At 34.5% G+C, this 15,181-nt stretch overlaps 1 protein-coding gene across 14 annotated transcripts in view; it reads right to left on the reverse strand.

Moving 5' to 3' along the window:
* The window catches only part of PPFIA2 (PPFI scaffold protein A2), a 275,129-nt gene that overhangs the window by 110,259 nt on the left and 149,689 nt on the right, over positions 1 to 15,181 (reverse strand). For 8 of the 14 annotated variants that reach the window (XM_085537747.1, XM_085537742.1, XM_085537752.1 and 5 more), the window contains one exon: positions 8,168 to 8,230. The exons of the other annotated variants lie outside the window; for them this stretch is intronic. In XM_085537747.1, coding sequence (XP_085393873.1) covers positions 8,168 to 8,230 — 63 coding nt within the window. The remainder of the gene's footprint in view (positions 1 to 8,167; positions 8,231 to 15,181) is intronic. 14 annotated transcript variants of the gene reach the window in all.

Raw genomic sequence — 15,181 nt, forward strand, 5'->3', positions numbered from 1 at the left:
TATGTATAAAAATGTAAGCAGAATTTGCTCATTACTTGTCTTTGGAAGAATATACTCAAACAGAAAAAGCACGTTTAGTGGAGATAAAGTTTTATGCATCTAGCAGGCTACAGAAGGCCTTTGTAAAATTATGTTAATGAGGTTCTTTTCTGCTCATTTGGCTCTAAATAATGTTTCTTCTTTGTCCTTTTGGTTTCATTTTTAAATATTTTCCTTATTTCAAATAATCCATCTCTTCATGTTTCTCCCTTACCCCATAATTATGCATTACTGTATAATTTTGTCTGTTATGTCTATTAGTGTGTAAAACCGAAGATAGGAAATAACAGAATAAGAAGCAAGGTGATGTTAATAGTTTGGTATCACTGGGTTGGTATGATGTATAATACAAAGGATGGACATACATAGATAAAAAAAGCACATGTTACATGCAAATAATAATTGTACATAGTGAAGGTCAGACAACAAATAACTAATGGATGACAAGCTCGTCTAAAATACTGTTGTGCTCCTTTCCTTCACCTAGATAAAAATGTAACAAGAAATGAAGAAAACTGTGTGAGGATTTGCTATACTACTACCTGGGTAACCTTTCATAGGATTACTAAGTATGAATGGAAAAGTAATGGTTCAATGGTTCAATTCATAGGCCAGGTAAAACTGAACCTCTGCAGGTCATATTCCCATTTCTGTCTTGTAAAAATAAGCAATTTCCCACTGCAGCAGCATTAGAATGCAAACATAATATTTATGGAGCATTTCCCTGAATTTATTTTAATGATGCATCATCATGTAGATACAGAAAATAAATATATTTGAAATATACAACTTAGACTTCTCATAGTATAGATTTCTTTCTTGCCAACTCCTTTGGGAAACTGAAATAATGTTTACTCTTTTCTTATTATATGTATATTTAATCATTACTGTATAAAGCATTTATGCATTTCCAAGTCAATTACTTCCTTGGTCTTTGGTGTAAGATTTTTCCTCTGATCTGTCACATGCAATATCAGCATACTTCCCAATTATCTCTAACTCCAATCTGCTGAAAGCATGAAACAAGTCCTTGAGTAATACTGACCTTTAAAATAATTCCTTTTATTTCTTAGGGCATGTTTGTTTTGTCTTAGAAGACACTACTGGCAATTTAATAAACCAGACCTATTAGCTGAGGAAACAATCACAATAAAATTTCAGGCTCGCTGCTTGAAATGTAATACAGATGTCTATATAGAAATTTACAGCAAAATTCTCTTATAAGAATGCAGGATTGTCATTTAGGTGCCAATACCAGGATTATGGCTGTCTACAGAAGTGCTTCTCGCATATAAGACACTGTCATACCGTTGTTTATGGTTGCTTCCATGTGAACTCAGGATACCCTCTGAGGGGGCACATCTGTTGTTCTTCCACTCTGACTAAGCCTCTAGATATGAAAAATCTTTGCTATGTAACCTGACACATTTCCATTAAAAGTTTTCATTTCCATGCTCTTTTTCAATTAGGAGAATTGTATCATTGAAATCTTACTTCTCCACTCTACTTCTCATCAGTAACATTATTAGTTAATTAATATTTTATTCTAGCACCCACTGCCCACCTAATTGAGAGAAGTTTTGTAATATGGGATATAGATTGAAAGAACAATGTTTTAATCCATTAAAGGGGCTGATTCGTCTGCTTATCTGTCACATGTATAACACTTTCTACAATCTTCTGATTGTAGATATGATTTTAGAAACTTTTTCTAAGTGGTATTAGAAACTGATTCTATTTTAAATCAGATTTCGATGGCTCCATATTCATCTCAACAATGTCTGTGCTGGGAAAAAAGATACTTCTTCCAGTTTCTGGGTTAAATTATCACAGCTAAACCCTCACATAAATCAGAATGGTTTTTATTTGCAGCCACAGTTACTGGGGAGAGCAACATGTAGGTAACATACACAAAGCACGTGGGAAGAGTAATGTGATCTGATCACAGCTGTGAGAAGCAAACAAAAGCTACAGAGTGACTCTGTGACCCACTAACACCTGAAGGACTATTGTGAGGTGATGCTTGTGTTCATACACTTTACCACATTAATGCAGAATTTGACACCATGTGGGTTTAGCACCAGGACAGCGCTGCTTAAATGTTGAACATCAATATTAAAACTGAATATTATGAACATAATATCAGTGCTCTAATAAGTTATTGTTCTGAAAGATTTCATTTTTAGGGGAAACATCTTTACAATCAACATCTATAACAGTCATAAAAATTTACATGATATTAAACCAAAACATAATGGTGTTACTGGCTGCAGGAAAGTAAGCCTGTGATTTGATGCACTGATCAGATTACAAGAAGCCACAGTTGTTGTTTTTTTGTTTTATTTTTATAGAAATTAGAGCTGAAGATGTTTAGTCCGATACTTACATTTAATTGAAATATCAGCAAATATACACGCTATTTAAAACAAACAAATAGAAAAGATTATGACTAAGATGCTCCTAGATATACCAAGTAATTCGAATCTTACTCTCAACTGACTGCAAGCTTTTAACCAGAGTTCCACTGATCAGTGAGTGGCAATTATCTATGCCTTGAATTGATTAAACAAAACTTCACATTGTAATGCTGGCAGAATCACCGTACATGACAGCCATGTGGCAAAGGCAGATAATTACAGTTTTTAAAGGATTTTTCAAATCCATTTATTTACTTTCAGTTTGCAAAAAAACACACTAATCATTTTTTGATGAGTTTGGTTGAGGGGGCAGTTTTGACCTTTGCTGGTTTTCTTTGGCAGCTTTTATGCTAGAACCAACAAGAATGATAGGATTGTAAGTATGCTTGAATGAAACTTTTGCTTTGAGTCAGGATGGTGTGAAAGTGAATATAACTGTGTTTACATTATTAGAAGTGGATGACAACTGCGACTGCAGCAACAAGTCAAGTTCTCTTAATAGTTCTCTTAGTATGAAAGGTGGTCAGGAAAGTCTCAGCATTAACATTTAAATAGAATAAGAGAGCAGAGGGAGAAGGGTCAAAGGGACATCCTTTCATTCTCACAAAGGAATCTGCCAATTAGCCTTTGCCAATCAGGTATTTCTCTAGCATTAGCACATGGTGGCTATAATGCATCTGTTTTCCAAGATACCAATTCCAGAATAGCTGAAAGCATCAAGGAGCATCACTGTTAACTAGAAAAATTGCATTAAATCTCTTCCATAGAACAATAACTTCACATGAATATAATGGTGATTGCACTAAGATTTGTGTCAATATTAAAAAAATCAAAATATTAGTAAATGAAATAATGAAAATCTGCTCATCTTCCAAGCATACACAGAATCACAGAATCACAGAATCACAGAATCATAGAATTGCTCAGGTTGGAAAAGTCTTTAAAGATCATCAGGTTCAACTGCAACCTAACCGTACCAATCTATATCTAAAAACGCACTGCTAAATCATATCACTGAGACATCTTTATATATATGGGTTTCCCTAAAAAACTGAGGAAGGGATTTTTCCACATCCAGATCTTTATACAGCTTAAAATCCTCCATACTTAAGATGCAACTTGGAAGCAGAAAGAGAAAAAAAAAAAAAAGAAAAAAAGAAGAAAACAACAAAAACAAACAAAACAAAACTAAACAATAAAAAATAAAAAAGAAAGGAGAGTAAATGGTAGTTTAGGTAAGTCTAAAATAAACCAAAAAATGCTAGATAAGTGTTCCTGTGCAGCTCCTTTCTCAAAAGTTAATATGTTTATAGACCTGCTTTTTAGCTCAAAAACAAGTCTTAAAGCCTGGTTATTAGATGTACATGGGCCGTATTTGTTCCTGTTTGTACATTTGAGTATCTGGGGCATGCCTCTTGTATGCACAGGAAAGCCGTGTGCTGTGCCCTAGTGCTGCTGGGGACTGCCCCATGGCAGACACAGCCAGCTCCAGCAGCACCACTGCAGGATATATCCAGGACTAGCAGCTCTGATTGCAGTGCTGTGAGTAAAGTGTATTTAAGAAAGGGAAAAACAAACCAACCAACCAAAAACCACCAAGCAGAGTGCATAGGAGGAAACAATAAGAGTGAGAAACAGCAGCAGTGATGCTATGTTCTGAGGTGAAGGAGATGTTCCAGGTGCTGCAGCGGACAGCCACACACAACAGACAAATTGAGGTCAGTCTACAGTGGCATTCAATGCCACAAGGGTCCTGTGTGCATCGTACCTGTGTATCTGCTGCCTAGTAGCACCTAGTTTCTGAGAACCTCACACCTGCAAGGAACATGACAGTGTGCCATTGCTAAGACATGCATTTGCCAGTGACACGTTTCCTGAGCTGTACTGCACTGTTGCCTTCTCTTTACACCTTAAGATTAAACACACTTGACAGAACTGGACAGATGGCAGATCTACTAGGTAACTGCCTGACATGAGGTCTACACAGTGCAGTTTGCTGGCCCTATGGCAAGGAAATGAGAGATGATGGCTAGATTAGCATTGTGATAAAAAAAATGCACATTGACTAAATGAGAACTAAGTGAACTTGCTTTCTTGTTTGCAGATTTATTTTTTAGTGAAGTAACTCCTAAAGACTGAACTATGGAGTTTGAATAAAAGGTAGAAAATGGAAATTCACTTGTTTTCTTTATTTTCCCCATCAGCAAAGAAACACATCTGGGCGCTTACAGAGTCTGCTGCATGGAGGTGTCAGACCAGTAAGCTGTCCTCTGTGAATCACATAAACCATGTTTGTACCTTCAAGAGGTAGATCGCTATTAGGGAAATACTTGAATCCTCTGAAGGCTGAAAGAGAGCAGAAGGAGCTGAGCTGAAAGGTCGAGGAGCTTTCACAGCCGCCTGGGAAAGGTTGGGGATTTGTAATTATCCTTAGGTTTCTGACTTTCTGTTCTTTTGTCTGGTAGTTCAGGATTATCTTTTCCTCTCAATCTCTGACAGAAGAAAAACTACTAAGAAAGCAGAGGAAATAGTTTCATTCTCATTTAGGAAATTTCAAGTTTTCTGTATTTTGTCAAAGCTTTCTCTTATCTCTCTCTACCTCATTTTAATCTTCCCCAAATACCTCTCAAAGTTTTTGGTTATCCATCAAATTGACAATTTTCAGTTACACTGTTTTTTAAAAAGATGAAGCTGGATCTGCTTTTGTAGTTGTTACATTGTCCTAGGAAGATCTCATGCCAAGAGAAGTACATATAAAATATAACTGCCTTCCCTTCCTGTTTTCCCTGCAAGATGTTGAGTGAAGAGGTAACTACAAAGCTTGCAGCAAGGCTGATGACTGAAAGTAATGTATTTGTAATGCATTTGGATGATGTGCAGCTGTTGGTAAGAATTATATTCTGTCTCTGAACAGGATGCTTTGGAAAAAATTACAAAATCTGATAAAATCGGAAACAAATTTGAGGAATTCAAGTATAAAAACTCATCTGCAAGAGATAAATTTTCATTGAGAATCATTTCAAAGTCTGAGGTAGAACAAATGCTGCAACTGCTTGTTAGGAGTCTTCAGAGTTGAGTTAGGTTGCTTCTGTGCATTTATACAGTAAGGTTCTAAAATGACAGCTCTTCACCTCCTGATAATTTGTATATAATTAAATGACGATGGCAAGAGCTTGTTTCACACACTTTATGACTGAGCTGGTTTTCTCCACAGAAGAAAATAAATTATAGTTTTAAATATGAAAGGTTTTGTTCTTAGTGTTCACACTAAATGTGAAATCTAGAACAAGAAATAAGTTTTTTATTAAAGGCCTCTTACTATTTCTTTGCAGTTTGTGGAGACAATTCAGCAGAAAATATTGAAGTCTACAACTATTCTTTCAATGAATATCAAAATTTTTCACTGTTACACGAATTATTTCCTTGTTCCAAGATTCAGCTTTGAGAATGGTCTTTAATGTCTAGTCTTACCTATACACTCAATTTACTACCTAAATTAAGAGGAGAAGACCCCTCAGTCAGAATTCCTCCATGTCATTTTAAGGGCATGTACCTTGTTTTCTCCATTGAAAGAAGCAGCTCTATCATATGCTTAACTGAACACGAAGCTCTTAGTAGGCTGCAGTCTGGTGAGGTAATTTTTGTTCTAAACATTGGCTTAAACTAGGGAAGCAGTTTGTATTACATGATTTTAATCACCTATATAAGCAAGGCATCTAAGCCAAGATGTGCTCTTAGATCCCCTTTTCAGTCAACAGACAAAGACTGATATCCTCATGATATGACTGGTGATCCTAACTCCAACCTCCCCTGTCTCTAGAGCAGAGATAGCTACAATAAATTTGACATTAAACTTTAGGAAAATCAGGAGACGGAGTTAGAAGAGCATGGAAAAAATTTTACCCTCATTCTTTTGCTGTTTGATACTTAAAAAAAAATTAAAAAATCACAAAGTCCAAAGAGAACAAACTAAAATAATTTTTAAAAGTTTTTGATTTCTAAAGGCAGGAACGCAGTCAGTCTTGTTCAACATCAGTTAATGGATTCTGTCCTGATATATTACAGAATATATTCCAAAGAATGAAGAGATAATCCAAGAGTAGTTGATGTATGCCATTCTTTTAAGAAAACATCTATTTAGAACCTGTTTTAATGTTTTGTTCTTTCTTTTTTAAGAAAACAATTTGAAAGACAAAAGAAAAGAGTTTCTGAAGTAATGGTACAGAATTCTGCATTTTTCCATACTTGTGAACTGTTATTATGTGTTATCATAAACAGTGCTATTTCCAGACTGAAATACTAAAACTGCCCTGCCAAAGTTAAAATAATGCTGGGAATCTGGAAGATATTGGGAATTATTCATGCATAAATTCGCACTTACTGTAGAAGCAACTGTGAAGGTGGAATCATAGAGTCATTAAGGTTGGGAAAGAGATCTAAGATCACTTAGCCCATGACCACCATGCTGACTCTAGCAGTACAGATCATAGTCGAGAAGTTACAGTATTAGTCCATTCAAGGGGTATATTCAGAAATGAATAATGATTCAAGAAGTCAGATCTATAATTTTCTTATACTACATTAGAAATTGTTTCTCAAAGTTCATTTAGGCGCATAAACGTTCCAGAAAAGAGAAAAAAAAAGAAAAAAACAAAGTTTGTTTTGTGTGGGTTTTTTTGTTTTCTTATCTGATTTTTTTCTTTTTCATATTGGCAAGAACATACTTCATTTCCTCTGTGTTAAATCATAGTATCTTTTCTCTTAGCTATGTTACTTTAGCTATACTGGACTCATACTTCAATTGTATGTTATGTCTTAAAAGAAATTTAAGTAATAGAAATGTTTATCCAGAATTTTTTTGAAAGCTCCCTGATAAAAAAAGAAAAAAAAAACACCAAAAAACAACAACAGAACAACAACAACAACAAAAAAAACTATTAGCTGAAAAGCAAATGATTAAACACATTATATGATAAAAAATAGTTTACATGGAACATGGAACCAAATTCTTTTCTCAAAAGTACATCCCAAATTCCCATTAACATTTCTGCATTCATGTGTACAAGCTCAGTTTTGGTTCAGCGACTTTCAATTTACTTAATAGATATAGTAAAAAAAAAAAAAAAGATATAAAACCTATTATACTACAAGTGAATAAATTGCTTCTCCTGTTAACAAATAAGATTTTTTACTCCACTTTCTTCTGCAGTAGCAACTCCCCTTTTCTGTACTTAGTCATGGGATATATTTGTTTAAGCAAGAAAAATGAAATTACCTTTCTTCCAAATTTAGTATTACAAATCTTCATATTAAAATCCAATTTAGAACAAGATTAAGTTGAATAAATATAGCCTCTTATTGCTTTCCTCATTTTGTTTACTGCTGTTCTGCTGATTTCAACTGACAAGAGCATTGAGCTGGGAGGGAAGCAAGGTAAATTCAGAAGGATCTGTGAATACATTATCATTGTCTTTATTTAGCAGTGCCATCAAATCATATAGAGGAAAAAAAAAAAAAAAGACAGCAATTCAGCATTTTGATAGGCTAAGACCTCACTTGTAGTACAATATTCAGTGACCCTAAAATATATATACAAATATATAGTATGAAGTAACCTCAAGATGACAGGCATCTCTGGTCAATAAATTACCAGTCACAAAAGGAGGCTTTGCATTTAAATCACACAGAAATCCAAGATATGTAAAACATACATTAGGGCAGGATATGGTCCTTTGAATGTTATTCTCAATGCTCGTACCAGCAGCAACCGTCATCTGAAAAAGGGGGCAACAGAGATTCTGCTAAATGGAACAGAATTTTGAAAACTGCTATAGTATATTTAAATTACACCACGCTAATAAGATGAATGTTATTACCATCATTCAAGCAAGCTAGTATGAGTGATAAAAAATGTGGCTCAAATGACATTCACAAAATAAAATTTAAAGTATTGTTACCTCTCCTGAGTTACGAGGTGCTGAGAACAACAAAACAGTTGTGTGTGTTTTACTATGTTCTGCAGAAGAGAACTCTGAAGCACTGCCAAATATTCAGATAACTTTGATTAAATAAAATTACTTCTCTACATAAAGCAAATAATTTGCAAGAAAGAAGGAAAGTAAGATTTTCTCTTCCACATTACTAAAATTAAAACTTCTTATGGACAGACACACTAATAAAAAAGTAAAGTTACTGAATTACAAGGAAGAATTTACCTATGAAACTGACAATTTTTTCATGGTCCCTCAGACTTCTTTATCACAGCAATGAAAAATTTTATGGAAAAAAAGCTGTATGCTGTTAGAAATCTGAAAGTCCCTTCAGATATCTGAAGAATGTATTATTTTAGCATTAAGTAATATTTTCCTTCCTATTTCCTCAATTTTTCATACGTTGTTGCAGAGCCTAACATATTGCATCCTTCTTTAACAACAGCCCTTACTAGCAGGCAATCTGACATTTCTGCAGATCTCAATTTAGAGGGAATGAACAGCAGAAATTTTCAAAAAAATTCTATAAGTACATTTTATACATCTGGTTCAATCCATTCTGACTGACAACTTGAAAAAAAACGAGTTACAGACTAACTCTCCAAATTATTTATTTCCATCATTGAGAGAGTATGTAACAATACGCACAATGTTCAACCTAATTGTAGCTGAGCTGCATTATCTCTCAAAGTAATTACTGACCCTCTTTAATTCTGTGACTATTAACCAACTCAGATCAGAAAACCCGATATTCTGAACTAACAGACATTTGAATGGTCAGTATTTTAGTGTTCAAGTATCTCTAATAGAAAAACATAACATTTGAAAATTCCAACACATTTCAAGATGTGTTTTATAATGACCTTGCTACTATAACTTGTGATGAATTTTAATTTGACAATACATTATAACTTGATGCAGGAAATAAAAATGTGCCCATTTTCATTATTTTTAACATCAGCCACAGGCACGTATCTATCTATGAAAAATATTCCTAATGCACTTCACATCGGGATTTGCAATAGTTTTTAAATATTTAAAATTACTTCAGACTTACAGTGCTTTAGAGTAGAATTATGCTATCATTGGGAACAAAAAGAGCAAATTTTGAATTTTAAGCACAACTCTCCATCTATGCTGGCATATTCTTAGCTTTCTTGTCTCAGATTTCCCTTCTTCAGATTCAGAGCCTTAAAGTATTGAAAGCATTTTATAATGCTTTTTGATTGTTTTTAAAAGAAATTTCACTTCATATTAAGTGGCTACTTTTGAAAAGAAGATTTTCATGCAAAGCAAATTTGTGATCAACTCATGGATAGTGATTAGGTGGATTTTTAACATCACTTTTGATACTGAATTTTGTAAGGAAAACACAGCCCACATTATGTTAGCATGACACTTTCATAAATAAAAAATATCTCAGCACAAGAAAACATACATTAACAATGTTATTCATTATCTGTTTTATACATCTCTCTTTAATATTACTTTAATATTCATTAAATTTAACTTCAATGTTCATACATATTCAACTATCAAAAAAAGTTCAAACAATTGCACGTGTATTAATGTGTAAACTTACACATTTTTCCACATTTTTTAAACTTTCATACATATAAGTACATTACATATCTGATAATTTAAGACCATATTGTCCTTTTGTGTGAAAGGTGGACTACTGTACACTTTTGACTGCTGCATCTGCACACTGTAAACCAGTTCATCTTTTATGCTTATCACTGATTTAACAACACTAGACTCTGAGAGTTTTTAGCAAAACTTTTCATATTATAACTTTTTTCCCCTTCTTCTCTATCATAAAATCACAATTAAAACTTTATTAATGTAAGGTATAAAATGAATTGTCTTCAATTCTAGCAACTGATTGGCTTAAGGTCAGGTATTTTTATTCTTCTGGTCTACTATGGAAAAATAGAAATGAGTGATTCTTGATATTTCAATACTGTAAGGCCATTTCCTTACAATTTGGTAACCATCTATGCAACCGGAGTCACTGTATTTAAAATGTCAAGTTTAAGAGAAGAGAAATGAAATGAAAATATTCAGGTAAGAAGTATGAAACCTGTGCATTATTTCTAAAATTGTTTGCCTTCAAACTACACATGCTAAGGATGTATTTTATACATACGTTATGCATATATTTTATTGTCATTTGAAAATTTAGACAAAATTTATGACTGAGTTATGCAGTATAAGTAATGTAGCAATTCTTATGCATGTTTATAAAATATTTATTCTACTCACAAAAGCATTTAATATTATAACACCTACTTAGTACTTTGTACTCTGGTAACTGAAATCCATTAGAATTAATATTAATGAAGCTTTCTATTATAGTTTGGTTTTCCTCCCTGAGAAAATGAATAAGCATTTGAATTTATCATAGGAGACTACAGGGTCAACAGGGTGAGAAAATACCAAAAATTAAGCTCTAATTTGTTCATCTATTCTGACTTGGGATGAATGCTTCGCTTACTGTTCACTGTGAATCACACACATGCACAGGGACATATTTATTTTCAATCTACATCCTAAATGGTGGACCCTTTCCTCACCCAGTTGGGAGATAAAAACTCTCCATCAGAACAATATTTGGTGCTTCTTAATAATTTTGTGGTGTCTATTATTACATCAGTCATCACATTCCAAAATGCTATTTAGGTATTTTAGTCTATTGAAAATTTTATTTACTTGCATTAATTACTGTTTATTCCTTCATGCTTGTGTCATCTCTTTGTGGGGGACCTAGCTGAGGTCATACTTAGAAAGCTATATGAGCTGCCTTCAATGTAAAAAAACAAAAACAAAAACAAAAAAACAAAAAAAACCACCAAACAAACAAACAAATAAACAAAAGGAACCTTCTTGATACACGTAGAGATAGAAGGTACTTTCCTCTACAAAGTATATGCTCCCTTAGCAATGGAAGAAAAACATTTCCAACATACATAAGATTAAATATTTCAAAACACTTATATTTCACAGTGAAATGCATCACCTGTTGTCTGCAACCACCCCACACAGACTAGGAAACTGGCTACAATGAAGTCTATCCTAAGAAGTGAAGCCTACTACATATGCTGTGCCATGCAAGTAATATCATTTCTTCAGTGAGCAGTATCTTCAACAGTGAAACTAGTTTAATCTATTTTCTAATGATACACACATGTAGAAAAATGTTTAGTAATGCAGAATCTACAGAATGCATAGTTTTTATTTTGTTTACTTGTGTCTTTCTTTTTTTAAGCTGCTGCAGTTTCAGGTAACATTTGTAATAGAAAACAAAGATACGTGTTATTTCCTTCCTAAGTGAAACAAACAAACAAACAAAAAACATGGTGCAACATCAACAAGCTTTCCACTTAAACTTTCAAGTGTAGAAAACAAAGAGGAAGCTCAGATCATACCATATAAAAATGTACATCTTGGAATGTTACACTAATTGGTTTACAAACCCTGTGGAAATCATGCTGACTTTGCCTATGTTCTCTGTAATGTTTGTAATGAAGCATGAAGAGCTGATTTTTATGTTCCAGGTGCAGTTCCAAGTCATTTTATTGATGTTATTGAAAAGAAGAGAGGTAAAGCAAATGACAAAATGAAAAATGAAAAATAAAAAATTACCCCAAGCAAAATACACCAGGAGTACTTTAATTCTGTTCTTCTAATCACCCAGCTGCCAGACATTAGCACAGGCTGAGGGGATGGAAGTCACAGCAGTTCCTGCATGTGCCTTTACTGCCTACAGTAAGAGAAACCCGGCTTACGGGGATGAATTGGGCTACTGAGAGTTGGGAATGTCTGAGGCATCATTGCAAGGGAGTTGGACTAGATGGCCTTCAGAGGTTCCTGCCAACTCTAAGGATTCTATGATTCTAAACGGTCCAGGAAACGTTAAAGAGGAAAATAAGAAGCAAATAAAAGCACTCTGTTGCCCAACAATGCAAATGGAATGAGGTTTGTTCATTAAAGCTCTGCCCATTTTAATTCCAGCAACAATATGTCTGCTGTGATTAACAGCCTAAATCCTAGATTCAACAAAACTAATTTCATATTCTATTTTCTACAGGTTAAGTACCACTTCTACAACTATAACCTCATTCTATAAGCTCAATAAATACAGTCAACATTGTCACACATTGATTTTTCTCACAGACTAAGAGAAAAACGTTCACCGAGAAAAAAATGAACACAGAAATATATACTTGTTAAGCTACAAAGTGCTTGAGTATAACTGTTCTCAAACTGGTGGCTTACTATTATATTAAATATTAAAGAGGAGGCTCAGGGGAGACCTTATTGCTCTCTATAACTACTTATATGGAGGTTGTAGTGAACTAGGGTTGGCCTCTTCTCTCATGTAACTGGTGACAGGACTAGAGGGATGGCCTCAAGTTGTGCCAGGGGAGATTCAGGCTGGACATTAGGAAATACTGCTTCTCTGAAAGAGTGTTCAGGCAGTGGAATGGGCTGCCCAGGGAGATGGTGGAGTCCTGGGCCCTGGATGTGTTCAAGGAATGCTTAAACATTGTGTTGAGGGACATGGTTTGGTGAGAACTATTGGTGATGGGTGGATGGTTGGACTGGATGATCTTGTTGGTCTCTTCCGACCTTGGTGATTCTATGATTTATCCATCTAGAGATGTTAAAAATATGCAGCTTCATCTTGAGTATGTGACTGGGATAGGCATACTACTAATTCCTGGGAGATTTAATGATACTGAGTTGGGCCAGCTTACCCATAATCTGCCTCTTTCCCTCCCTGATGGTACTACAGTATAGGTCCTAAAATGGTCAGGGCAATCATATGCATTATTACTGTCCTACAATAATAGTTATTTAAATTTTTTTAAAATTCACCACCATGTGAGCTAGATACTGTGCAAGTAAGCTCTGAGAATAGTTGTTATCTGAAAAACAGCAGAATAAGCAATATGTGTCTAAATAAATTTTATTTGGGATACTTATACGTTGATTTGCATGCCTTGATTGTTTTTCCTGATAAGTTTGAAGCCCAAGACACAGATTTCAGCAGCAGTACTACTACTTTCCCTTAAAGAACCCCAAGTCCTTGCAGTCCTCAAAAGACACAGGAATATCAAACAAACATACAGAATGCAGTGCTACTTTCATGATCTATACAGTTTCAGGAACTGGGGCTGCTTATAATGATGCCAAGCAGCAGCAAAGACAAATTAGCAAGTATTTGGTCTTTTTCTCCCTTGTTCATAACAATTTAGGGCAACAGCCAGATGTCAGAAGTCAGTTCAGCTTCACGCTAACATCATGTGAAAAAGCCGTAAGCAATGGCAGATGCAGGCAGTGAAACTGCACCTTGGGAATGCAGCCCAAAGGTGGAGGATATCAGTAGAGAGGAGCTGGAAGCTTTTCCACTGAAAATAGCTAAGATGCTATGAGAGAGGAAGAGGCAAAACAGAAAGCCGATTTTAGTCTTCTCTTGAAAGAATCTGAGAAGTAGTGTATTACATCTGTGTAATATAAAGTGAATAAACTGCATTGACTTGCAGATGCAGTGCTTTTTCATATTGCATCAGGATGTGGAAGTAGTATGTTCATACATGAGAGTCCCAAAAGTTTATAAAAAATCCAAAATCCACCTCCCCTCTTCCCCCAAACACCGTCAAAACAAAGCAAAACCACTCAGTTTCTTTATTATAAGAAAACCTCTCAATTTGCAAGGAACTAAAGCAACACATATAGTAGATTAAAAACGAACAAACAAACAATAAAATACAGCCAGGATTCCTTATAAGTAAGTGGCAACACTTGCTCAGACAGCCAAAGAATTAGCATCAAAGCATCACTGGGTAAATATGAGGTTTTTTTATCACCCTCAGATTCACTCAAACAACATGAAAGACTACAGATTCAGTCTTTTCAAATACACAACTGCAGATTTAGACAAATGTCTATCACTAAAGACAGAATCTAGTTTGCAAAGCAGGTATTTGGGTCAAAAATCCAGATTTGAACTATGACAGTTTGATAACAGCACTAATATTTTCTAATAATAATGAAAAATTGTATTTGATAAATCTTATATTGGAGTGAGGAAATAGAAATTCACTCTTCTGACATTGTTAAAAAATACATGATTTTTTTTTATCATATTGTCACTGAAAAGTTGGCAACTCTAGCAAAAAAAATCATCATATGGTCTTATCTGCGTGTTAAGTAATCTTCAAAAATTAGTCTAAGCTAAAAATATGCTCCGAAAACCTAAGGTGAAAAGAAAGATGCAAACTAATAGCCTCTAGAAGAAGCACCCCCTTAGGACAAGCAGAAAACCATCATGATGTAAGGAAGATCTGAGCTCTGTGAATAGGGCAAGTTTCCTAACAGCTGGAAAAAAGGGAGTTCAAACGTAAATGTAGCAGTTAGGGACATGGTTTAGTGGGCTTTATTCAGTGCATCGATGGTTGGACTTGGTCATCTTAGAGGTCTTTTCAAACCTTAATGAATCTAAGAAAATATCCTAATTAATGGAAAAAACAGCCCCACAGTGATGAAAAAGAGAGAACGTAGATCAGTAAAGAGCAGCAGAATCTGCACCAGATCTTTACCTGAATCTCATATTGAATTCTTTCCATATCTTATTTAAAGTAAATACAATTTAGAGTACTTGAAGTTAACAGTTCAAGATCCCTAACATACTAGTGAAGAAGGCAGTAATTTGTAGTGCAGTTCTTAATA

This window comes from Coturnix japonica, chromosome 1, assembly GCF_054131305.1.
Source record: "Coturnix japonica strain WE chromosome 1, WE-NBRP24, whole genome shotgun sequence".
In the NCBI taxonomy this organism is placed as follows: Eukaryota; Metazoa; Chordata; class Aves; order Galliformes; family Phasianidae; genus Coturnix; species Coturnix japonica.